General features: G+C 36.2%; 1 protein-coding gene across 1 annotated transcript in view; it reads left to right on the forward strand.

The window, feature by feature from the left end:
• LOC127863143 (dynein axonemal intermediate chain 3-like) overlaps positions 1–13,749 on the forward strand; it is a 98,225-nt gene extending 84,476 nt beyond the window's left edge. Inside the window, exons 10-11 of the mRNA XM_052402531.1 lie at positions 10,227–10,253; positions 12,478–13,749. Of these exons, the coding sequence (XP_052258491.1) occupies positions 10,227–10,253; positions 12,478–12,618 (168 nt within the window). The 3' untranslated portion in view covers positions 12,619–13,749. The remainder of the gene's footprint in view (positions 1–10,226; positions 10,254–12,477) is intronic.
• Positions 13,750–27,576: the final 13,827 nt, after the last annotated feature.

A 27,576-nucleotide genomic window follows, 5' to 3' on the forward strand; every position in this document is an offset into this window, starting at 1 on the left:
ATGTATAATGTATCCTACCATTTTTTTCATTTTGCTAAAGAATGCATAGAAGGATTTTAGATGAACAAAACACCCTAGAAGGTTCTTCTTTCTGGATGTTTGTGTTATGAACTTCAAACATAATGAGTACAATGGAAGCTAAAAATCTCTGGATGTGTGAGGCAATATTGCGTCTGCCCAAGATTTCTACATTAACCTACTCATTTTTGTTAAAAAGCTGCCTGTTTAATTTTCAGCAACTATTTTGTGGTGATCATTGATACTCCCTCTTACCTGTATGCGCCACTGTGCTTTTGTTCTTTTTAATTACGCTTTGAAGTAAGGAGACTTGTTACAGTTGTGGTCACACTGGGCCTAACATTAAGATCAGCTCTGAAATGCTGGAGATCTCTGTGAATGGAATGGTTCTTTTATTGTAACTATTATGCTTGCTTACCAATAATACTTAAAATATATAAAAATAGAATCAATTTCTAAAATCATAGAATAACATATTGATCTTTTTATGACTAAAGTGTTGCATCTACGTTTTTATAACATCAATAATGATACCTAAAGAGCTTTAATACTTAAATGGATGATGTTCTTGAAAATTAAAATCACCTGACCACTTCTTTGCCTAGACAATTACCTTCTTTTTGACATGGAGTAATTCAGAAGGTACAATTCATGGTTAACCGGTAATGATGTTTTTATGCTCCCCGAAAATTTTCGGGGAGCATATAGTTGCCAGTTTGTCCTTCCTTACTTCCTTCCGTCACACTTTTGTTACAGTTTCTCATAGCGCCTTCAATATTTTACCGATCTCTTACATATTTGGCATGTAGGTACCTTGCATGGACCTCTACCTTTTTATGAGGATTGAGGTCACTGGGGTCAAGGTCACTGAGGCTAATAATAGATTTTCTCAAGGTCAAACAAGGGGAGCATCCATCGTTTTCAACGATACTTGTTTGTTTTGAACTGCAATACAGTTTGCTGCAAATCATTGCTACTTGCATAAATGTTATCTAGAAGCAATTTTAACAAACTCACATTATCTGACCTTATGTTGACACCTTCTAAATATGGCATAATTCTGAAGGTCAAAATACCTGGTTGACCCAAAAAAACGCATTTCCTTTAACATAAATACCCCTTGCTGGAAAGCTTTGCTACATGAATGGGTGATGTCTTTGAAGACTATCAACACGCACACATCACCTGACCTGATTTAGACTTTTATATTGACCTTTTTGTGGCCTAAACTAATCAAGAAGGTCTGAAGTCTTGGTTTCCTAAAAATGACACGTTTTGTCTAACATCCATAGCGATTGCCACAAAGTTTTGATACTTGCATGGATGTTGTCTTTCAACACACCCATATCACCTAAAATGTTTATCTTGATATTGCCCTTCTTATGAACAACAATACCATACATATATATAGCTATGCTTATAGTACATTTTATCATGTAAATCTAGTTGGTTTTGGTATATAGTAATTGATATAAAATCTTCCAATATTATAAGTTCCACTCAGGGTTGGCAAAACAGGATTTGGTCATAATTGTATTTACACTTTCCTGTACATTCAGCAAAATAATGTCCCTTTTCAGTTTATGTTCGTGATATAAGCAACCAATTTTGCCACCCCTTCCTCTTTTGTAGTTCTATATTTTCTTTCCTAACTGACCTATTCCTTGTAACCTAGTTCACCATTTCTTTGCAAGCCTCACTTTTATTAACAGATCGACAAGAATAACCCAAGCTCTGCTGAATCGGTAAGTGGATTTGCACCAGAGTGGCGGAGTTGCATTGAATTGAATGTTTGTGACGTTTGTCTTATATATCTGGTGTAAAAAAGATGCAAATATTTAGAAACTGATATTTGACGTCAGTAATTTTATGTACATTATAGAACTGCGCAATTTTAGAGAAAGAAAGCTAGAGAATTGAACAGAATGTCTGAGCAACAATTCATTTAAGCCCCGCTGTGGAATAGCCTTATTTACAGTATATGAGTCAAGTGTCGTCCCAGATAACATGTGCAGTATGCACCAAGGACGACACTTTCAGTTTTTACAGATTTTATTTGTTTAAAGAAAGTCTCTTATTAATGAAAATCTAGTTTTGGAGGAAAATGTTGTATCTGATTAGCCTATGCTGACTACACAGGCTTATCTGGGACAACTCTTACACTCATGCATTAACCCTTTCAGTGCGGGAACCGAATTTTGAAGGCCTTTGCAAACAGTTTGGATCCAGATGAGACGCCACAGAACGTGGCGTCTCATCAGGATCCAAACTGTTTGCTTTTCGGATAGTATTCTTTGAAAAAATCGAAGAAAATGCTAATTTTAGAAATTCAGCAGACGACATTTTAGCAGAAGACAAATTTCCCAGCATTCAAAGGGTTAAAACCCATTTCTGAGAGCAAGGCTCATGTAATTGGTTGATTACAAAATTGAAACACTGTACACTGATTTGCATCTGGCTTTGTCAATTTCAAATAAGCTGATACAAGCCAAATATATCTTATGACCTGTATTGTAGTATCTTATCATAACAGAACCAATCACACCTGGTAGGCATTTTGATGGCAATACCATAAGTGTTATAGTTTAGCTCAAGTTTGTACTACCAAGTATTTCAATTTAATTTTGCTTCAAAATAACGCAAACTGTAAATCAGTCTGTACTAATTGAGTCAGTCTCTGGGAAAACGGGTCTAAATGCATGTGCGTAAAGTATCGTCCCAGATTAGCATGTGCATTCCGCATATGTTTATCAACAACGACACTTTCCGCCTAGTGTGGATTTTTGTTGAGAAGAGACAAAATCTAATAAAAGCAAAAAGTGTTTTCCCTGATAAGCCAGTAATAGCACAGGCTGATAAGGCACAATACTTTATGCACATGTATTAAGACCAGAGACAGACACAATTAATTACAAAATGGTGGGATATTTGTGAATTCTGGCTAAACCTGTATTGTTGCTCTAGCTAGCTGTAGACATTGTTAATTGAAGATTTTTTAGTGTATTAGACTCTCATATTGTAATAAATTCATCAAATGGATAACGTTCGAGAAAAAATAAGTTACTATATATGAATACATGTAGTATTACTTTGTGTGATGTCACAGACTATGTTTACTTGATTCATAATTATTATCCCGCGCCATAGGCGGAGGGATATTGTTTTGGCGTTGTCCGTCCGTCCTTCCGTCTTTCCGGCCATCCGTCTTTCCGTCCGTCCGGAGCCATATCTTGGAAGTGCTTTGGGGGATTTCATTGAAACTTGGTTTTAGTATATATATGGATAAGAGGATGATGCACGCCAAATGGCATTGTATACCATCGGTAAATAACGAAGTTATGGCCCTTTGTTGCTTGAAAAAATGCTTTTTGTGTGTGTCCGGAGCCATATCTTGGAAGTGCTTTGGTGGATTTCATTGAAACTTGGTATGAGTATATATATGGATAAGAGGATGATGCTCATCAAATGGCATTGTACACCATCTGTTAATAACGGAGTTATGGCCCTTTGTATCTTGAAAAAAATGCTTTTTTTAGTGTCAAATATAACCCTTTTGTGTCCAGAAGCATATTGGCAGGGGATATCAATTCAACGAATTTGCTTGTTGTTATATCATCCGTGTAATTGAAGTATACAGTAAGCACATGCACATATTCTTTATATGTTTATTCATTGTAAATGAACTGTTAAGTAATTTAATTAGTCATATTATTTTGGCATACATTGGAAAGTTTTCTAATGTTTGAAGTTTAATTTTTAGCTCGGCTGTTTTCAGAGAAAACCGGAGGTATTGTCATAGCCAACTTGTCCGCAGTCTGCTTCGTACTAAAACCTTAACATCGGCTCTAAAATAAAAGTGCTTCCACCTACAACTTTGAAACTTCATATGTAGCTGCACCTCGATGAGTTCTACACGCCAAACCTATTTTTTGGTCAAAGATCAAGGTCACTGTGACCTTAAAAATAAAATAAAAATCTTATGACAAGCTTTCATTTATTAAAAACTGCACACGCAGCCGAGCGTTTGCACCCGTTATGCGGTGCACTTGTTCCTTTAATATTATCTCCTGCATTTAACAACATTTGTAAATGTAAATATTTTTTTCATAAGAATTCTTGTTTAACCAATAATTTTTATGAATTTTATTTAAGGCCAAGTTTATGCCTGTGTATTTAATGTTATATAAGCTGAAAACTTTGAACGTTGCTGAAAACGATGCATTGAAGGTAATCTGTTGACGAGTCGTTTTGTGTTAATATGTTTGACAATGTTTGCAGAACGAGTTTAACTGTTATTGTGCTGTCTAATTTGTTTTATAAAAACAACAGTCATTGTTATAATATGTTAAATACCTTTGTGCAACAACAAAAAGACAATTTTACTTCATAAGGATATACGAAAAGTATCGTAGAAAAAATAGGTATGGATATATGTCTAATTTTTGTTAGAGTTGAATTTTGTTGATAACAATGATTTTCCGTGAAAGTGATTTACCTGTGTGGTATGAAGGCTTTTTGTATATGTTTTTCTTTGTACTTCAGTCAATAATTGGTAACTGTTCACAGTGAAGCCATGGATTGTACATCAGGTTTTACTTTTGCTATTTCTGAATCCCAGAAAATGTTTTTTTTTAAGTTCTAACATTGTCTTCAGTATCCATAATAAGTATTTTTTATTTGATATATATTAATTGTCATTATAAAGATCCCTTTAACAACTAATAACAAATACAAAACAAATACTACCAGCTTATAACTATAAAAACAAAAAACATGTTAAACTACAACTACCTTTTTTCGTTAACTGCATGTGCATAAAGTGTTGTCCCAGAGTAGCCTGTGCAGTTTGCACAGGCTAATCAAGTAAGAAACTTTCCACTTTTATGGTAAGTTTTGTTTAAAGGAAGTCTCTTCTGGTGACAATCCAGTTTAGGTGGAAAGTTTTGTTCCTGATGAGCCTGTGCAGACTGCACAGGCTAATATGGGACGACACTTAAGGCACAGACATTAAGCCAATTTTTTTCCAGAACAAGGCTAAATTAAAACTCTCCTGCCAATTTCAGTCAGGACCGATCCTCCAGTCTGCCCCAAACCCAATCCGTATGACGTCCGGGTTTTGGTCTCCCTCCCGTCCGGGAGTGTTCTACATCTCTAAGGTGGATGGCAGCGTCGACGTCTGGGACTTACTGGACAAGACCCATGAACCCTCCATCACCCAGAGCGTGTCCCCATCAGCAATCACAAAGATTTACCCACACGCAGTGTCTCGTAAGTTACTGAACCTAGGATTGGTGACATATGACTCATATGTGATATGAGTGGTTATATCAATAATATGGAAGTGTTGGAATGCAGTGTCTCTGTAACTTGAGAATCAAGATAAGTTGTGTAAATATATATCATGCTGCAATGTATTTATGATTATGTTATCATGTTCAACTAGCAAGCCATCATCAGCATTTTAATCAATATTAAGATATAGCTATTCTGACATATTGTAAATCATCACTTTTTCAAATAAAAACGCTGTTCAACAATTGTGTTGTGTAGTGCAGATACTATGCTTTGCTCGTTTGGTCTTGTTTTTTTAATGCATCCACTTTCAGAGGGGGGCATATGATTTGCACTGCCACACTTTCTCTGTGTGTTTGAATTTTGATTAACTTGTCAATGAAAAAGTATTGCTTCTAGAGTTGTCAGACTGTCTTTATTAATTGTTATGGATATTTTTGAAATGACCACAGTGATGGAGCTCTCTTTTTTGCAACCAAAAACAATTTAAAACGCCTGTGAGTAGTGGCGAGATAAACAATGTGGGCTCAATATGTCGAAGAGTTTAAATTGGACCATTATGAAACATGATGACAATATAAATGGGCATAATATTTTAACCAAATTCGATATTCAGTTAGATTGCTCAAAGTACTTCTGACTAATTATCTTTGAATTATTAGAAAGTTGCATATTTAATGTTGTCTGCTCTGTTATGAGAGGGTTTTAGAGATGACATTTTCCATATAACAAGTTTTAAAGAATGACTTCGGATTTTAATTGTGGCTAGTCTAGTCAAGGTCAAGGTCATTTTTACTAAAAATTGCAAAACAGTTTTCACTCAAAACTTAAGTTTAGATGGAGGTATAGCATTCACATTTTGTGTGTAAACAGCTTTCCTGTAAACCTAGCTGCGAATACCATTACAGTCCAGTAAATGTTCACCATGTGGAGACTTCATGTTATTCGTCAAATCATCACCCTAGCTTAAAGGTCAATGTTACAATTAGACTTCAAAAATTCAAATGGTCATAAATGAAACTGGTCAAATTAAGTTTTTATGGACTGTAATTTTGTCATTCATCATGCAATTTTTTAAATAATATACCAAAAATGTTCACCTTGTTGAGTCCTGTACTCCTTGGGCATAGGTCAAGGTCACACTAAAGGTCAAACATGTATATGGCACAGATTGTTAATTAATTGCAAGTATTATTGAAAATGGATTCAATGTCTTGCTAACAGGCATGTATCTGGTTTATTACTTTTTCTTGACATTTTATAACCTATGTTATGCATAGTAGTATTGCTGCTAGAAAGATGAAACTTTACTCTAAAGATCTATCACAGATTTTAGTCAATGCTTATTGTCACACAACGACAACATTTGTACAGCTGTATTTCCCATGTATTGCAGACAAGCAGCACCTGTTGGCTGTGGGTGACAGTTCCGGTACCCTGCATATCCTGGAGATACCCTGGAGCCTGCGCCTGCCTGCACCCAATGAGGTCCGTACAGGGCCCCCTGTTACTAAAAATAATTCTGGGAAAACTTGGCTTTATGCATGTGCATAAAGTATGATTCCAGATTAGCCTGTGCAGTTTGCACAGGCTAATCAGGGATCACACTTTCCGCATACACTTGATTTCTGAGAAAAAAGACATCCTTTAAATGACAAATTTCATTAAAGCAGAAAGTGTCGTGCCTGTGCGGAATGCAAAAGCCAATTACTGCACATGCATAAAGACCAGTTTTCCAAGAGTTAGGCTAATCAAATATGTCAATAATTCTTAAAATGATGAAGCATTATATTTTTGTTTTATCTTGGGCTCAAGGCTTCTGAGATAAGTATCATTAGTGTACTCACTTTTTTAGTAAACTGCAGTGTCTGGTGGTGTTCCTGCCTGTTTTCTAGTTACAACAAGTTCTGTATGTTTGTTTGGTTCTCTTGTCCCACAGGTGACTGGGGTAGCTAACTACTTTGAGCGGGAAGTGAAGAGGCGAGGCTTCGTGGTGCAGAGGTGGGACTTCCGAGAGCATGAGAAGAGAGAACTTGAGAATGAGGCCAAAAAGAAGGCTGGGGTAAGAACATAGCAGGCTGTTGTTTTTGTTTTTTTAGCTGACAGGCCTCGTTAAGACGGCCGAGTTGATGTTGGTATATTTTTCCATTTTTGTTATTTGTCGCAAGAAAGTGACTATGAGTAAAATTGTGATGGTATTTATGTCTGATGTGCAAAAAATTAGGTCAAAATCGGTCAAGACATGCCTAATTCAGTACAAAGATAGGGCTTTTCAATTTCTGTCCATGGACAGAAATGATCTAACTTCAAACACGCGTGGACCACATGTAAAACCACGTGACTATTGCATCATTGTTTACAACCCTATTTGCATGAATGATGAATAATCATGTCATTACCAGTTTAAATATATGCTGTCTTACACATGCACATTTCGTTTAAAGCATGTTCACATTATGTTGTTTTATAGTGCCGATTTAATTTGTAAATACACTCCGTCTGCTTTATGACTACATTTTCAATACTCGTATAACCCGCCCCATGTTAACTATTCTATCGGCCACTAGTTTTCACGTATTTAAATTTCAGCTTTAAATCTCTACCGATACATTTTTATAGTCTGCTATGATTTTTTACCTTGTCAATATAAAATGCCCGTTAATGTTTAATTTTATAGGCGCAGCCATCTTTATTTAAACATGTCATTGATTTGATTATTTTAAGCTCCTGTATAGTGTTTTGTATGTCCAGTTGTAATGTATTTTTTACACACGCAGCCATGTTTGTTTTGTATTGATATCGTTTATGTTTTATAGGTAGATAACTTGCTAATGTACAGGAAAAAACTTAAAATATGTCTTTAAACGTACACATTATTCACATTAATGGATTTAGATACAAACACAAACAAACTGTTTGTGTTATTTAGCAGTTCTTCTTTGTTGTTATATGCGCGGAAGTGGATATCACGTGAAATTGGCGCTCACGTGACCCAAAGCTTGCATACGTTACAGGTTGATAATAGTCTTGAGGATTCTGTTATGTACATTATTAGGTTTCATATTTTTTATGCTTTTGGCATTTTTTGGCACAATTTTTTGCGAATATCAGTATGGAAGGGTTAAGCTTTAGAATGTATCGGACGAATACTGATCAATTCTGGTCAGTTGAGATAACTGAATTGTTGTGAGAAATATCAACTCGGGCGGCTTTAGTCAACTGTACCAATCAGCCAATGAGAAAGGGTATGCAAATGAGCAACTTCAATTTACAGCTGGTCATGCTGTGTCTGTCAAATTGTGTATATGCCTGTATGCAGATCATTGGAGCCTTGTTCTGGGATATCTGGCTTAATGCATATATGTGAAGTGTCCTAGATATGCCTGTGCTGTCTACTGAAGTGATGTCCTAGATATGCCTGTGCTGTCTACTGAAGTGATGTCCTAGATATGCCTGTGCTGTCTACTGAAGTGATATCCTAGATATGCATGTGCTGTCTACTGAGGTGATGTCCTAGATATGCCTGTGCTGTCTACTGAAGTGATGTCCTAGATATGCCTGTGCAGTCTACTGAAGTGATGTCCTAGATATGCCTGTGCTGTCTACTGATGTAATGTCCTAGATATGCCTGTGCTGTCTACTGAAGTGATGTCCTAGATATGCATGTGCTGTTTACTGAAGCGATGTCCTAGATAGCATGTGCAGTCTACTGACGTGATGTCCTAGATATGCCTGTGCTGTCTTCTAAGGTGATGTCCTAGATATGCCTGTGCTGTCTACTGAGGCGATGTCCTAGATATGCCTGTGCTGTCTACTGAGGTGATATTCTAGATATGCCTGTGCTGTCTACTGAGGTGATGTCCTAGATATGCCTGAGCTGTCTACTGAAGTGATGTCCTAGATATGCCTGTGCTGTCTACTGAGGTGATGTCCTAGATATGCCTGTGCTGTCTACTGAAGTGATGTCCTAGATATGCCTGTGCTGTCTACTGAGGTAATGTCCTAGATATGCCTGTGCTGTCTACTGAAGTGATGTCCTAGATATGCCTGTGCTGTCTACTGAAGTGATGTCCTAGATATGTCTGTGCTGTCTACTGAAGTGATGTCCTTGATATGCCTGTGCTGTCTACTGAAGTGATGTCCTAGATATGCCTGTGCTGTCTACTGAAGTGATGTCCTAGATATGCCTGTGCTGTCTACTGAAGTGATGTCCTTGATATGCCTGTGCATTCTACTGAAGTGATGTCCTAGATATGCCTGTGCTGTCTACTGAAGTGATGTCCTAGATATGCCTGTGCTGTCTACTGAAGTGATGTCCTAGATATGCATGTGCTGTCTACTGAAGTGATGTCCTTGATATGCCTGTGCATTCTACTGAAGTGATGTCCTAGATATGCCTGTGCTGTCTACTGAAGTGATGTCCTAGATATGCCTGTGCGGTCTACTGAAGTGATGTCCTAGATATGCCTGTGCTGTCTACTGAAGTGATGTCCTAGATATGCATGTGCGGTCTACTGAAGTGATGTCCTAGATATGCCTGTGCTGTCTACTGAAGTGATGTCCTAGATATGCCTGTGCTGTCTACACAAGATATTCAGTGACACCACCTTCTGCCTAGACTGGATTTTCATATAGAAGAGCCTTCATTTAAACAAAAAACTCCATAGAAGCAGAAAGAGCCATGTGAGCACTGCAACGGCAATCTGGGAAGGCACTACGCACACACTTTAAACCCAGTGTTCCCAGAATACGGCTCATATTCATTCAAAGGCTAGATACTCTTGATGAATGTTGATCATGTATGATTTTCAAATCAAGAGAATAATGGTCAAGGTTTCAAGTAGGGTTTTGCTGCAATCCATGTATACCTGTACCTGTTTTACAAACTTTTCTTGTTTAACTATTTTACTCCACAGGATGTAAGACAGGTTAGACCAACTTTGGTAAATTAAAAAAAATGTGTGTTTTTGTTCCATTTGTGCAGTTTTTAATAGGCATTTGTTGAAAACTTGTGTTGAAAACAGTTATCAGTTATCATTGTATACAGTTTTATTTGCTATTTGTATGTCTTTCTTGTTCATTCAAAATGAAATTGGGATATTAATTGCCTTGTTTTAAACCAGAAAGTAGAAATGAGCATGAAATTGTGACATTATTTCTATATTATAAGTCTCTGAATCTCAGGTACCTCTTTACTATTATATTGTTTCAAACAATGATTATTATTGTAGGTATTGCTAACAAATATGAATAAAACGGTACAGTGCCTAAGGCATACGACACAGAATCCTTTTACAAATTATGTTTTAATATAGACGACGCACTTCTATAAAAAATATTGATAAAGGCAATTAAATAAAATACAATATGATAAATGTGAGACAATCAAATTAACAACCCCAATTTGGATATATAGAAAACTCACAATAATGACATTTAAATGATTTAACTGATTAAAAAGTAAAGGTTGAGCACTGAGTCAAAAAGAAGTTGTGGATAATTCATGTAGTACAAAGTGCAGATTATGTGTCAACAGATTGTGCTAAAACTCTCTAGGAAGAAGGTTTAAATGGAAAATATTTGTTGAGCATCACTCAGGGAAAACAGAACTCCATGCATGTGTGTATGTGTCATTCCAGATTAGCCTGTGCAGTGACAATCAGGGACATGTGTGTATGTGCCATCCCAGATTAGCCTGTGCAGTGACAATCAGGGACATGTGCGTATGTGCCATCCCAGATTAGCCTGTGCAGTGACAATCAGGGACATGTGTGTATGTGCCATCCCAGATTAGCCTGTGCAGTGACAATCAGGGACATGTGTGTAAGTGCCATCCCAGATTAGCCTGTGCAGTGACAATCAGGGACATGTGCGTATGTGCCATCCCAGATTAGCCTGTGCAGTGACAATCAGGGACATGTGTGTATGTGCGATCCCAGATTAGCCTGTGCAGTGACAATTGGGGACATGTGTGTATGTGCCATCCCAGATTAGCCTGTGCAGTGACAATCAGGGACATGTGTGTATGTGCCGTCCCAGATAAGCCTGTGCAGTGACAATCAGGGACATGTGTGTATGTGCCATCCCAGATTAGCCTGTGCAGTGACAATCAGGGACATGTGTGTATGTGCCGTCCCAGATAAGCCTGTGCAGTGACAATCAGGGACATGTGTGTATGTGCCATTCCAGATTAGCCTGTGCAGTGACAATCAGGAACATGTGTGTATGTGCCATCCCAGATTAGCCTGTGCAGTGACAATCAGGGACATGTGTGTATGTGCATCCCAGATTAGCATGTGCAGTGACAATCAGGGACATGTGTGTATGTGCCATCCCAGATTAGCCAGTGCAGTGACAATCAGGGACATGTGTTTATGTGCCATCCCAGATTAGCCTGTGCAGTGACAATCAGGGACATGTGCATTATGCCATCCCAGATTAGTCTGTGCAGTGACAATCAGGGACATGTGTGTATGTGCCATCCCAGATTAGCCTGTGCAGTGACAATCAGGGACATGTGTGTATGTGCCATCCCAGATTAGCCTGTGCAGTGACAATCAGGGACATGTGCATTATGCCATCCCAGATTAGCCTGTGCAGTGACAATTGGGGACATGTGTGTATGTGTCATCCCAGATTAGCCTGTGCAGTGACAATCAGGGACATGTGTGTATGTGCCATCCCAGATTAGCCTGTGCAGTGACAATCAGGGACATGTGTGTATGTGCCATCCCAGATTAGCCTGTGCAGTGACAATCAGGGACATGTGCATTATGCCATCCCAGATTAGCCTGTGCAGTGACAATTGGGGACATGTGTGTATGTGTCATCCCAGATTAGCCTGTGCAGTGACAATCAGGGACATGTGTGTATGTGCCATCCCAGATTAGCCTGTGCAGTGACAATCAGGGACATGTGCATTATGCCATCCCAGATTAGCCTGTGCAGTGACAATCAGGGACATGTGTGTATGTGCCATCCCAGATTAGCCTGTGCAGTGACAATCAGGGACATGTGTGTCGTCTCAGATTAGCCTGTGTGGACTTCAGAGGCAAATCTAGGACAACAAGTTACGCACATGCATTAAGCCCCATTTTCCCAAAATGGCTATTTACTGTTTGCAATGTTCCTTGTAACTGTAAGAATTTCCTTGTGTTGTGTCCATAGATTGCGCCAAATGTGCTGCTGACAGACGAGGAGATTGAGTACCGCTTGAAGCTTGAGTACCAGACCTATATGGAGGCGGAGGGGAATTTCTTGCGAGAGCTTGGGATCACCAAGGAGGAGGAACCTCTGCCCCAGACGTAGACCGGGTGTGTTTTATAAGTGGTTAAATTTGAGAGCGATGAAGGGAGGGCGACGGGGGTTATTATGCATTTTTTAAATTTTGTATACTCATGGCTAAAGTTCTTTCACACAAATGGACAAGAATATGTTTCAGAATTTTTAGTTCAGTACTTGCTCTGGCATGGAAAACCTGGACTTCATTCTGACGTTTATCTTCAAGTATGGTAAAAATGTATGTATTTGAGCAGCACTCTGTGATAACCAGCCTTACTGCATGTGAGTTAAAGTGTCTTAACTCTCTGCTTTTATGGATTTTTCCGTTTACAGGAATATGCTTCTTAATGCAAATCCAGTCTAGGCTGCAAGTGGTGTCCCTGATTAGTCTGTGCCCACTGCACAGATTTATATGGATAGACTCTTTACCCACTTGCATTGAGGCTGTATTTTTCCATAGAGCAGCTCACATACAGTACAATAATTCGATGTCAGATACTATATTATAATGAGCAACTCCAGATGTTTAGCCCTGTCAATCATAACCAACATGTTTTTGTTCCGACAAATAAACAAAATAGTTTGACATTTGCTTCTAAAAATCAACACTTTCTATTGTGTGTTATACAACTTTTGTTGAGTGTATAATTTAGATACATTTGAACTATCTCAGAATTTTGTGAAAGCACCAACTGCCATGGTTTAAAACTAGTTAGACTTGTAACGCAAATTGTTTAACTTGTATTCACCATTTTGGTATACATATGTGATTCAACATTGTCACATACATTTGCGCTTGTTTTTTTTTATATAAATAAACTAAAATAGAAAAAAAGAAAGACAATATGGTGTTTATGTTGCATTGTTCTTTGAAACCTGATTTGACATATTAAAATTACACAATTTGCATGTCATTGTATGTGATATAATTTCAAGTTGTACATGTACATGTTACTGTGTTTTATTTGCTGACATTATAAAGACTCATGTATGTACATTTAATTATCTCGCTACCAGATCTATATTGATTGATGTTTGCATTTTGTTAATGGAATGGTTATATTAATTAGTTTGTGATAAATTATTTATTAATCATACTGATAAACTATTTGTATTATTTTTCAAAACTGATCAATAAAAATTTGCAATGGAATATAAGTTTTTTGGACTCGTACTGACATCACTTTATATTGGTGTTTCTTACAGCTGAACACAACAAAAAAGCAACTGCATGTGAACTTTATTAACCCTTGAACACTCAGATACACATCTGAAGTGCCATACAAAATCAGAATAAATTGAATACTGTTATAAAAAGATTAACGTTTAAAAAGCTTTATTTCCACCTCTTAAATACTTATGAGCACCAACCAGCATTAAACTAAAACAGTAAATGAGTAATTAAATGACAGTCACCGAGTGACACAGTTTCTCAGTGACAAGTTTCTTTGTGACACAGATACTTTGTGACACAGTCATTTGTTGAACAGTTATGAAGTGACACAGTTACTCGTTGACAGTTTATCAGTCGCACAGTTCCTCCCTCAGTGAAGCAGTGACACAGTTACTCAGTGATACTGTAATTCAGTGACACAGTTACTAAATGACCCAGTCACCAAGTGACTCAGTTACTTACTGGCACAGTTACTTATAGACAAGGTAACTCAATGACACATTAAATCAGTTACTCAGTGACCCAGGTATTCAATACTAGGTTAATCAGTAACAGTTCCTCAATCACACAGTTTCTCTGTGACAGTTACTCAGTGACACAGTTCCTCAGTGACACAGTTCCTCAGTGACACAGGAACTCAGTGTCCAGATACCCAGTAACAGGGCTTATTAGTGACTAAATAACCCAATGACCCAGTTACTCAATGACGCAGTTACAGGATGTAGGATCAAGGAGGTTCACAGGTATTATAAGAACAAATCATGGAATACAACTGAAATCTGTGCCAAAATTTCATGTTGCTTGCAGCATAACCGTTAACTTGATTGGGTTACACATTGAATTTTTGGCCTAGAACACAGGTTTATTATATAAAGTAATTCTGATGTATTTCAATTGTCATAAGAAGCATAAAAACTGTCTTTTATGCGCTAGTTGAACTTTTAAGAATAATGTTTAAAAAAATATTTAAAGAAAAGCACCACGTACTGGTGTGTTTACATCCATAAACATTTAATTGTGATCCCCACAAAGTCATGTGGTCCTGCACCCTGGTTACTCAGTGAAACAGTTACTCAGTGGCACAGTTACTCAGTGACCGAGGTATGCATTGACCCAGTTGCTCTGTGACATAGTTACTCAGTGACACAGTAACCCAATGACACAGTTTCTCAATAACACTGTTAATCAGTTACTCAGTGGCACAATTTCTTAGTGGCAGAGTTACTTAGGGACACAGTTACTCTGTGACAAGGTAACCCAATTACACAGTTTCTAAACGACAATATTGCTCAGGGACACATTCATTCAGTGGCACAGTTACTCAGTGACACAGTTACTCACTCGAGTAAACAGTTCCTCAGTTCTTCAGAGAGAGTATTACTCAGTGGCACAGTCACTCATTGACACAGTAACTTAGTGGCATAGTTACTCAGTAGAACAGGAACTCAGTGACACAGTTACTCACTTGACAAAACAGTTCCTCAGTTCTTCAGAGAGACTATTACTCAGTGACAGTCACTCATTGACACAGTAACTCAGTGGCATAGTTACTCAGTAGAACAGGAACTCAGTGACACAGTTACTCACTTGACAAAACAGTTCCTCAGTTCTTCAGAGAGACTATTACTCAGTGACAGTCACTCATTGAAACAGTAACTCAGTGGCATAGTTACTCAGTAGAACAGGAACTCGGTGACACAGTTACTCAATGATAAAGTGAAACAGTTACTCAGTGAAACAGTTACTCGACACAGTAACCCAGTGACACTGTTACTGACTCACTTAGAAAACAGTTACTTAGTGACACAGTTCCTCAGAGAGAACGTTACTCAGTGACATTTTCTCAGTGACACAGTTACTAATTGACGCAGTTACTTAGTGACAAACCTACTGAGTTACTCAGTTACACAGTTACTAAGTGACAAAGTTACTCAATGACATAGTTACTTAGTGACACAGTTACTCAGCGACACAGTAATTCAGTGACAAAATTACTCAATTACACAGTTACTCAGTGATACTGTTACTCGATTACACAGTTACTCAGTGATCCATGTACTCAGTGACATAGTAACTCAGTGACACAGTTACTAAGTGAAAAGTTACGAAGTGACAATTTACTCAGTGACACAGTAACTCAGTGACACGGTTACACAGTTACTCAGTGACTCAATGACACAACTACTTAGTGGCATAGTTACTCATTCACTTGACAAAAAAGTTACTCATTGACACAATTACTCAGGGAGACCGTTACTCAATGACGCAGTACCTGACTTTAACAGTAAATCAGTGACACAGTTCTTCAGATACACAGTTACTAAGTGACATACAAACTCAAGTGACCCAGGTACTCAGTAAAACAGTTACCCAATGATGCAGTTACTAAGTGACACAGTTACTCAGTGGAACAGTTACCCACTGACAGTTACTCAGTGACACAAAGTTACTCACTAATTTGGCAAAACATTAACTCAGTGACACAGTTACTCAGGAAAATGTTACTCAGTGACAGTTTCTTGGTTACACATTTACTTAGTGACACAGCAACTCAGTGACACACTTACTTAGTTACTAAGTGACAAAGTTACTCAAACACACAATTACTTAGTGACACAGGTTATCGGTGACACAGTTACTCAGAGACACGGTTACTCAATTACACAGTAACTCAGTGACCCAGGTACTCCGTGACAAAATTACTCAGTGACACAGTTACTCAATAACTCTGGAAAACAGTTACTCACTGACACATTTATTCAGGAAATGTTACTGAGTGACAGTTACTCAGTGACACAGTTTCTCAATGACAAAGTTACTCAGTGACCCAGTTACTCAGTGACACAGTTACTCAGTGACACAGTTACTCAGTGACACAATTACTCAGTGACATATTATCTCAGTGACATATGTACTCGATGACACAGTAACTCAGTGACAAGTTACTCAGTTACACAGTCACTCATTAAAGATTTACTTTTAGAGGCAGAAACCCGGTGACACAGTTACTCCATGACCATGTATTAATTGACATAGTAACTTAGTGACACTTTTACTAAATGAAAGGTTACTCAGTGGCATTGTAACTCAGTTAAAATGTACGCAGTGACACAGTTACTCAGTGACATGGTTACACAGAGACTCAGTGACTCAATGACACAGTTACTCAGTTGCAAAGTTACTAAGTGGCAAAGTTACTCATTCACTTGACAAAGTTTTTCAGTGACCCAGTTACTCAGTGACTCTGTAAGGCAGTGACAGAGTTACACAATGACAAATTTACTCAGTGACATAGTTACTCTATGATACAGTTATTCAATGATACATTTACTCAGTGACACAGTTACTCAGCGACTTAGTTACTTGCCAAAACAGTGACAACGTTACTCAGTGAGGCTGTTACTCAGTAACTCTGTGACATAATTACTGGGTGATATTTATCAGACCACAGACTTCTGAAAAGTCCACATTTCTAATAATTCATGCTTTTATGTTTCAAAGAATTAATGAACACACTGAATGATGGATCTGTTTTAATTGGATTCCTGTTACAAACTCCTACAAGGGTGTTCATATGCTACCATTGAAAAGCCTATTGGCTTTTCATCACATGATATGGAAAATATCGTCTCCATCGGAAGACCTATGCCCCCGAAAAACGCCTTTTTTTGAAACCTAAACGCGGACCCTTAGTTCAAGGTCAAGGCCAAAGGGGTCAACATGTTTGTGCGAATGGAAAGGCCTTGTCCATATACATATGGATACCAAATATGAAGGTTGCATCTGAAGCGACATAGAAGTTATGAGCATGTTTGGAAACCTAAACGCAAAAGTGTGACGGAAGGGCAGAAAGACGGACAGTGCGATCACTATATGCCCTCCTTCGGGGGCATAAAAAACACATTGCTAAATAATTTGAATAGTTCAAAAACAAATGATACATATGTTTTCATACAACACATAGACATATTTTGTTTGTTTCCCAAACATCTATAATATAAGGCATCCTTGTGCAAAATCTGGTGATGACTTTGGACTTGTACTGGCAGACATACCATATTCAATGAATCGCTAGTCATGGATGTAGATCAACCATCACACATTTGAGGGCCACAGTCAAAACTGGCACTGATTGTATGCATTATCATTATTCATTAACAGTTTGTGAAAAAGCTTAATAATCTTCAGAATTCTCCTTAAGTGAAGATCATACTCACAACCTTCCAGTCTCAAGGCGGACAAAGTATTTAACCAATCAATGTTTATCAATGAAGGATTTAGTAAGATTAATATGGGTTTTATGTTAGTAGGCTAACATGTTTTCATCAACCAAAACTCAATTGAGAGAACTCTTGGATGAGAACATATAGATTAGCCGCTCTCTGGGAAAACTAGGCTTAATCCATGTGCTTTAATCGTCATCTCAGATAAGCCTGTGCAGCCCGCACAGGCTGATCCGGGACAACTCTATCCCCTTTCATGTTTGTTTTTTTGTTTTCACGAAGTCTTGCCTTAAAGATAATCCAGGACAACTCTATCCCCTTTCATGTTTTTTTGTTTACACGAAGTCTTGCCTTAAAGATAATCCAGGACAACTCTATCCCCTTTCATATTGATTTTTTTGTTTTTGTTTACACGAGGTCTTGCCTTAAAGATAATCCAGGACAACTCTATCCCCTTTCATGTTGTTTTTTTGTTTACACGAAGTCTTGTTTTATGATAGTGTTTGTTACACATTTTTTTTTTTTGGCGGAACCCTTTCTTTCTATTTGTCATTGTAAACAGTTTTTTTATCATGTGTACCCATTGCTTTTCGGGTTGTAAACATAACTTTTTTCTGCTCATTTTTGTTTCCATATTTTGTTTATATGTAGAGACATATCTTATCTTACAATAGAAACTAACTGGAGATGTTTTAAATTTGAAACTAACTGGACAAGCACACACAAATCATCATTTACATCACCCTCCTTTAAATGATTAAATTATGTACATTGAATGTAAAAGGGCTAAACAATAAAGACAAACGCATAAAAATCTTCAAATGGTTAGACGAAAAAAATATAGTATATGCCTTTTACAAGAATGTCATTTGACACCTACTTTAGCACAAACCTTAAAAGATGAATGGGACGGAGAAATCTATCTCAGTGGAGAACATACTAATAAACAAGGCATTGCCTTTCTTATAAAAAATAATATAGGGATCACAGTCAATAACTTCAACGAAATAATTATTGGCAGACAAGCAAGTATAGATATCAAAATACACGAAACAGAATTAACATTAATTAATGTTTACGGCCCTAACATAGATGATTCCACATTCTACGAAACATTACAATCCTTTATAATTAATAACCAAGATAAAAACATCATAGTCGGTGGTGATTTTAATACTGTTCTTAACCCATTATTAGACAAAAAGAATGGAAACCTTTATACTCATCCTAAAAATAGAAACATTTTAAATACACATAATTGAAAACTACAATATGATAGACATCTGGCGTACTATATATCCAAACGAAAGCAAATTCACCTGGCACTCAAACACAAAACCAACAATATTTTGTAGATTAGACTATTTTTTAATATCTGAATCTCTTTGCAACATTATTGACACATGTAACATAAAACCAGGTTTTATGACTAACCACTCTCTAGTTGAACTTAAACTGCACAATATACAACCTGAAAGAGGCCCAGGATACTTTAAAATTAACAACAGCATCTTATTAGATACACAATATCAAACACAAATAAAACAGGAAATATTAAATACAGTTCAAAATAATAAAGATGCAAACCCAAACACCTTATGGGAAGTAATTAAAGGAAATATACGTAACACAACAATTAGATACACATCATTTAAACAAAAAGAAACCCACAAACTTGAAACTGAAACCATCAAAACCATTGAAACACTTGAAAAACAATTGCATCAAACAAACACAAATGATACCACCGACATTGAAAATGAAATAACATTAAAAAAACAGATGGAATCTATCATACACATCTCAATGGAATAATACTAAGAGCGCGTGCACAGCATGTTGAACACAATGAAAAAAATACAAAATATTTCGCAAACATTGAAAAACGTAGAAGTGAACAAAAAACTGTACACAAATTAGTAGTCAATGGCAAAGATATAACAAAATATCTGAAATACTAGAAGAACAACGTTTATTTTTCGAAACCCTCTATAAACGAAAAAATGTTGAAAATAACACCCTTTTTAAAAATACACATCACGCTTTAAACCAATAGGAAAAACAACTGTGCGACGGATTGCTTAATGAATATGAATGTGGATTAGCCCTAAAAGAAATGCAAAATAACAAAAGCCCAGGATCTAATGGCATTACAATCGAGTTTTATAAAATATTCTGGAATGAGATAAAAACACATCTAATTAATTCACTTAACTATTCATTTAACAACGAAAACTTAACTACGCTACAAAAACAAGGTATTATATCACTTATTCCAAAACCTGGAAAAAACTTAGAATCCTTATCAAACTGGCGCCCGATTAGTTTACTAAACATTGATTATAAAATTGCAACTAAAAGTATAGCAAACAGAATAAAAAATATATTACCATCAATCATTTCAAAATCTCAATCTGGTTTTATAAAAGGACGTTACATTGGTGAAAACGTTCGTCTTATCCAAGAATGCATAAACTATTTCAACAATTCAAATAATCCTGGTCTAATATTCTTAGCAGACTTTGAAAAGGCATTCGATTCGCTTGATCATTCATTTTTGTTCTCTTGCTTAGAAAATATGAACTTTGGTGAAAGTCTCATTCAATGGGTCAAACTATTCTATACCGATATTAACAGTATAATCATTAACAATGGCTTCTTTTCAAACAGTTTTAACATCGAACGAGGAGTTCGACAAGGATATCCACTCTCATCATCGCTATTTATTATTTGCATCGAGTATCTATCACATCAAATCCAATCAAATAAACACATAAAAGGCATATCACTAGAACCTGACGAAGAAATCAAACAATCCCTATTTGCTGACGATGCAACTTATTTTTTAAACGACAATTACGATTCTTTCCATAACCTAATAGAGTCGCTAACCCTTTACGGAATGACATCGGGTCTTAAACTAAACAAAAGTAAATGTACTGTGCTACGAGTAGGTAAATTAAAACAAAGTAATGTTCAATATAAAAAAGAAATGAAATTTAATTGGACATCCGATGAAGCCACAACGTTAGGCATTACTTTCACAAATAATGAAAAGGATACGGTTCTTAAAAACATACTACCTAAATTACAGAATTTTAAAAACTGCTTAAAATCATGGCAACATCGTAAACTTACACTAATCGGAAAAAACACAGTATTGAAAACGTTTGCACTTCCTAAATTAATATATGTATTAACAGTTCTCCCAAATCCACCAAACGATGTTATTAACGATATAAAATCAGCAATATTTAATTTCATATGGGACGGTAAGCCTGATAAAATAAAAAGAACTCCGTTAATTCAATCTGTAGAAAATGGAGGTATCCAATTAACGAACATTGACTCATTCTTGAATGCAATCAAATGCAGCTGGGTTAAAAGATACCTAGATAATACCAATACGAGTAAATGGAAATTATTCTACCAGAAAATCCTTAAAAAATATGGTGACTCCTTACTCTTTGAATGTAACATCAGCAATACTATCTTACATGAAATTGCAAACGAAAACATATTTCTGTCAGATGTTCTATCAGCGTGGAGTGATGTCACTCATAACTTAGAAACCCAAACCAGCAGTAAAACAATTTTATGGAACAATAAAGACATAACTTCAAACAATAAGACGTTTTTCTATAAAGATTGGTTTGAACGAAGCATTAAATATGTCGACCAATTATATGACTACAGAATTAAGGATTTCTACTCTTTTGATAATATATGCTACATATACGGAATACCTTCAAATAATTTTCTGAAGTACTACACATTAATCAAAAGCATACCCATACATATTAAATCTGAAATCAATACAAATAATACACCATGTACTCAAACAACATTTGTAGAAAACATACTTGGAAGAAAAAACAAAACAAATAAAATATTTTACACACTACAAATTAAAAACCCTACAGAAAACTCCAAAATCCAAAATAAATGGCAAGACCTTTTTGTAGAAAATGAACTTAATTGGAAACACATATTTACCATGCCATATAAAGCAACCATTGAAAGCACACTGAGAAATTTTCAATATAAATACATCCATAGAATTATAGCTACAAATAAATATCTCTTTAAATGCAAATTATCTAACTCAAATCTGTGTGATTTCTGCAGTGAAAACATTGAAACTATAGAACATCTTTTTTGGGAGTGCAAACACATCCAGCCTATTTGGAATCAATTAATATCTTTTCTTGAACAACAGCAACTAAACGTTAAACTATCTTTTTTAATTGAAAGTTTCGGAATTAACTCATTGAAATCAATAGACGGTAATAATATTGTGAATTTTATGGTTATATTGATGAAATATTTTATCTTAAACATGAAGTACAAAAAACAAGTACCAAATTTTAATTGTTTTGTCCATAGTCTTAAACTAAAAATCCAGATTGAGAAAGAAATAGCCCTCAGTAATGACACATTACAAATCTTTGAACAAAAATGGAATCGGATTAAATTCTCATAATGTTTTGTCCACTTTTATACATTTCACTCTAATGTTAGTTTATCTTTCTAAAATAGTTTTGTTTATTTTTTTTAAACATGAAGTACAAAAAACAAGTAACAAGTTTTAATTGTTTTGTCCATAGTCTTAAACTAAAAATCCAGATTCAGAAAGAAATAGCCCTCAGTAATGACACATTACAAATCTTTGAACAAAAATGGAATCGGATTAAATTCTCATAATGTTTTGTCCACTTTTATACATTTCACTCTAATGTTAGTTTATCTTTCTAAAATAGTTTTGTTTATTTTTTTTTCAATCTGACAAGATCATTGTGAATATAAAACAAAACACACAAGTCCAGTATGCTTTCTTCCGACTTTATACAACTCATCATTTTTCATAACTATTCCTCTGTTGTGCTTTTCTTTTCTCTCTAAAAAAAATATATATTAGCATATCTTGTATAACATGTCTGAACTTTATTGCTTTGTACAATCACTATGTTGTATGATCATATACATGTTTACATTGTATGTATGATATTGAATAAAAAAAAAGAAGTCTTTCCTTAAAGATAATCCAGGACAACTCTATCCCTTTCATGTTGTTTTTTTTGTTTTCACGAAGTCTTTCCTTAAAGATAATCCAGTGTAGGCAGAAAGTGTCGTCTCTTATAAGCCTGAGGACGCAAATGCATTAAATCCTATTTTCCCCAAGCGTGGCTAATTTCTGTCTGCTTGTTTTTGTTTGATTGTTTTAATTTTTCACTGATTTGAACACTTTTTCAGTAATATTACGGTGGTTAATTAACTCTTTCAGTGCTGCAACCGAATTTTGAAGATCTTTGCAAGCAGTTTGGATCCAGATGAGACGCCACAAAACGTGGCATCTCATCAGGATCGAAACTGTTTGCTATTCTGAAAGTATTCTTTGAAACGAAATTGAAGAAAATGCTAATTTTAGAAATTCAGCAGACGTCATTTTAGCAAACGAAAAATTTCCCAGCATGCAAAGGGTTAACCAACTCAAACTTTTCCTGGTTTTAGCTGGTTTACCAGTACAAGGTGTGTGTAAGTTTGTTAGTAACTTACCATTGCCCTGAAAATATGTTTTACATGAAGATGTTTAACAAAAAAGTAAACACACTTTTGTTTTTATAACATGACTTTTATTTTAAATGAAATTACATATTCTAAAAATACACATACACAAACAGACAATCCCTTATCAACTCTATACATACTACTACAGCTTATTACAGATGCAACTCATTAAGTTTTTCTTTAAGTATTTCATAGCAATGTAAAAGTTACAGAAAATGTACACTGAAATAACTACTGTTATGTGTAAACAGATAATGAAATGTAAATTGATATCATTTATACTATAAGCAAAAAACTTAACTCTATGTGTAAAAGAAGTCTTGATGACAATAATATGAGCCACGTTCTATGAAAACGGGGCTTAAAGCATGTGCTCGAAGTGTCCTCCCAGATGAGCAAGTGCAGTCAGCATAGAATGATCAGGGACGACACTTTTCTCCTTTCCTGGATTTTTGCTACACGAGAATTCCTTAAAATAACAATTCTGTAAAGCCATTAAAGTAGTCCCTGATAATCCTGTGCAGACTAATCTGGGATGACAATTATTTACCAACATGCATAAAGCCTGGTTTTCCAAGAGCGCGTCTCAACTAATCTGGGATGACAATTATTTACCAACATGCATAAAGCCTGGTTTCCCAAGAGCGCGTTTCAAATAATCTTGGATGACAATTATTTACCAACATGCATAAAGCCTGGTTTCCCAACAGCGCGTTTCAACTAATCTGGGATGACAATTATTTACCAACATGCATAAAGCCTGGTTTTCCAAGAGCGCGTCTCAACTAATCTGGGATGACAATTATTTACCAACATGCATAAAGCCTGGTTTCCCAAGAGCGCGTTTCAAATAATCTGGGATGACAATTATTTACCAACATGCATAAAGCCTGGTTTCCCAAGAGCGCGTTTCAAATAATCTGGGATGACAATTATTTACCAACATGCATAAAGCCTTGTTTCCCAAGAGCGCGTCTCATATAATCATTACATTAATCAGCAAAAATTGTAAGATATTCTCTAATAAATGCCATATCACCATGAATGTACATTGTACAGTTACATGTGTTAAAGCGATGCAACCAATGTACTGACAATATCACCATTCACTAGAAGACAAGTTTAAACATTATACATTCAATTGGGCCCGATTTGTCATTGTCGGCTCGGGTACTACTTACATGTACCCCGGGTACTCTTAAAGGGGCCTTTTCACAGATTTTGGCATTTTTTTTAACTTATTCATTGAATGCTTTATATTGATAAATGTAAACATTGGATCATAACAGCTCCAGTAAAAAATCAAGAAAAATTTAAAAAAAGGAAAAGAACATTGCCCGGAGCAGGTTTCGAACCAGTGACCCCTGGAGTCCTGCCAGAGTCCTGAAGTAAAAACGCTCTAGCCTACTGAGCTATTCCGCCGTGTACACATTCTTGAATTATTTTATAACTTATATAAGCAATCTTCCTAGTTTCACAAAAATTAACGACAAAAACAGAACTCTCCAAATTATTCAATCGTTTCGCGTTGCAACGCTTTATAATTTTTAGGTTTTAAAATCGTCAAAAGATGCATATAATGGCTATATTAGAGCATGGTTAATGTTCAGTATTACTGTTTCCTCACAAATATCATAACTAAAACGAAAACTTTCGAATCTGAAACAACATTTTTCAATTTTGTCAATTTACCAAAGCGTGAAAAGATCCCTTTAAGTATACTTACATGTACCCGGTTAAATATACTATAACGTACCCGGGAATTTTAACGCTAACTCGGTCGTTGTCGGCTATTTGTTTTAATTATGTTCACATTTATGTAAATTTTCTGTTAAATGGCCTCTATATTATCGAAACTCATACTCAAAAAGCATGTTGATGCAGGATTTTTTTTAAAGAGAAGTTTGTAAAAAAGATAAACAATATCGTTTTACGGTAATAGGTAGCGCGTTTTATAACGTCGGATTTTGGGCGGGAATTCAACTCAGGTACAGTCGAATATCGACCGGGTACGTTCAAGTATATTTACCGTACCTGGGGTACATGTAAGTGTACTTTAGAGTACCCGGGGTACAGGCAAGTAGTACTCGAGCCGACAATGACCAATCGAGCTTTACTTGGCTAAAGATGAATACAAACATCAAATGGTTAAGCATTTTCCATTTAGTAACCAATTATAAGTACCATATAAGTTTTCCAGATTGTCTGCACAGGTCCAATTTGAATAGTTATGCACCAACACAAAGACAATTAATTAAAAATATTCAATCCATCCATATGTGTTCCATTTAAATGAATTATTATACGGGAAAATAATTGCATCTTTATATAAGTATATGATTAAGTACACAATGTTTAGCACTTAAGAGAATGAAAAATGTATAACAAGCCTTCTTTTGTACAATTATAAATGCGTTGCAAAAACATGTAAAACTGATATTTCCATTTTCTGTCTTTGTCAAGATGCTCTTTAAAAAAGTAAATTTGGTAATCGATTTGATAAAATTAAAATAAAACATATTTACAAAAACATATATTACTACAGAAAAGCAAGGCTTTGATAGTATTGCAAGCGAAACAGAAGTCACATACCGATGGAAACCCAAATCACTTTAAGGTCGTCCACTTTTCATAATGCCTGTTATATATGTTCACTTGACATATTTTATAAAAAATCAGACTTCGATTAGTCTCAGCATTTAAAAGATTTGTTTAACATCATTCCAGACGTTTGACCTCTGAAAACATTTTTGTGCATAAACCTATTGTTGCTATTTAAGTGTAAAATAACTTCATTGTTATTGTTTATGTTCATTTCGAAAATGCCAGTATTTTGGTGAAATTAAATATGGAGAAACAGTCACCGGACTATTTTAGACATTTTATGTCTGCAGAAATAAAGTGTCATACATAATCCTTACGTCTCTTTTGAATACAGTTTACATGTGCTTTTGGTTTTGTAACTAAACATTCAATATTAAATAATATGAGCATTGCCTAATATATCAATTTTCAATAAATTTCCACGAAAGTTTGAACGTTATTATACCAAACAAGTAATATGTTTGTAAACTGCTTCTATGGTTTATATGTTGAGTCTAATGATTCTATAGTATATCCTATGATTTACATGTTTATCGGGCAACATATCGCATTTTATAATTATAAATGCACCAGGAACCCAGCAAAGCTGCTCCACTGATGCGACTCATAGTGGTAAAGGTCACCCGAAGATATAGATCGCACCCAGACCTTTTCCCCCATCGCAACTTTAGCGAAGGCCTGCATGCTGACACAGACATACGTATCTTTTTCGTAGTGATATGATCTCTGCAACGGTTTCCCTTCATGTGTAATCTCAAGGTAAACACTCGAACCTGCATAAGGACAGAATTGCACCGCGAACATGTACACTCCAGCTACAGACGCCGTAAAGTGTCCAGTGGCAGGGTCATATCCTCGACCTTCGTTGACCAGAACGGTCTTGAACACAACAGCCTGGTTGTCAGTGAATGTGTGTTTACCATTAACATAATTAAGTTGAGCGTGGAAAATCACCAGAGGCACGACAATTTGTTCTGAAAATATAAACATGTGTTATTGAATAATATATCCTATTCTATGTGCGCGTTAATTTCTTTGTGCTGACGATAATGCGAGCGCGAATGCGTGAGCGCGTGCGTGCGTGCGAGTGCGCGTGTGTGTGTGGGTGGGTGCGTGTGTGTGTGTGCCTGCGTGTGTGCATGCGGGCGTGTGCGTGTGTGTATGTGTATGCGCGCGTGTGTGTGTGTGTGTGCGAGCGTACGTGCGTGTGCGTGCGTGTGTGTGCGTGCGTGTGTGTTTGTGTGTGTGTGTGTGTGTGTGTGCGCGCGCGCGTGCGTGTGTGTGTGTGTGTGTGTGCGTGCGCGCGCGCGTGCGTGCGTGCGTGCGTGCGTGTGTGCGTGTGTGTGTGTGTGTGTGTGTGAAAAATAAAGGGAACACGTTACTTTTGTGTTTAATTTTGAGATTGTTTCGCACACA

This window comes from Dreissena polymorpha, unplaced genomic scaffold (genome assembly GCF_020536995.1).
Source record: "Dreissena polymorpha isolate Duluth1 unplaced genomic scaffold, UMN_Dpol_1.0 chrUn001, whole genome shotgun sequence".
Classification (NCBI taxonomy): Eukaryota; Metazoa; Mollusca; class Bivalvia; order Myida; family Dreissenidae; genus Dreissena; species Dreissena polymorpha.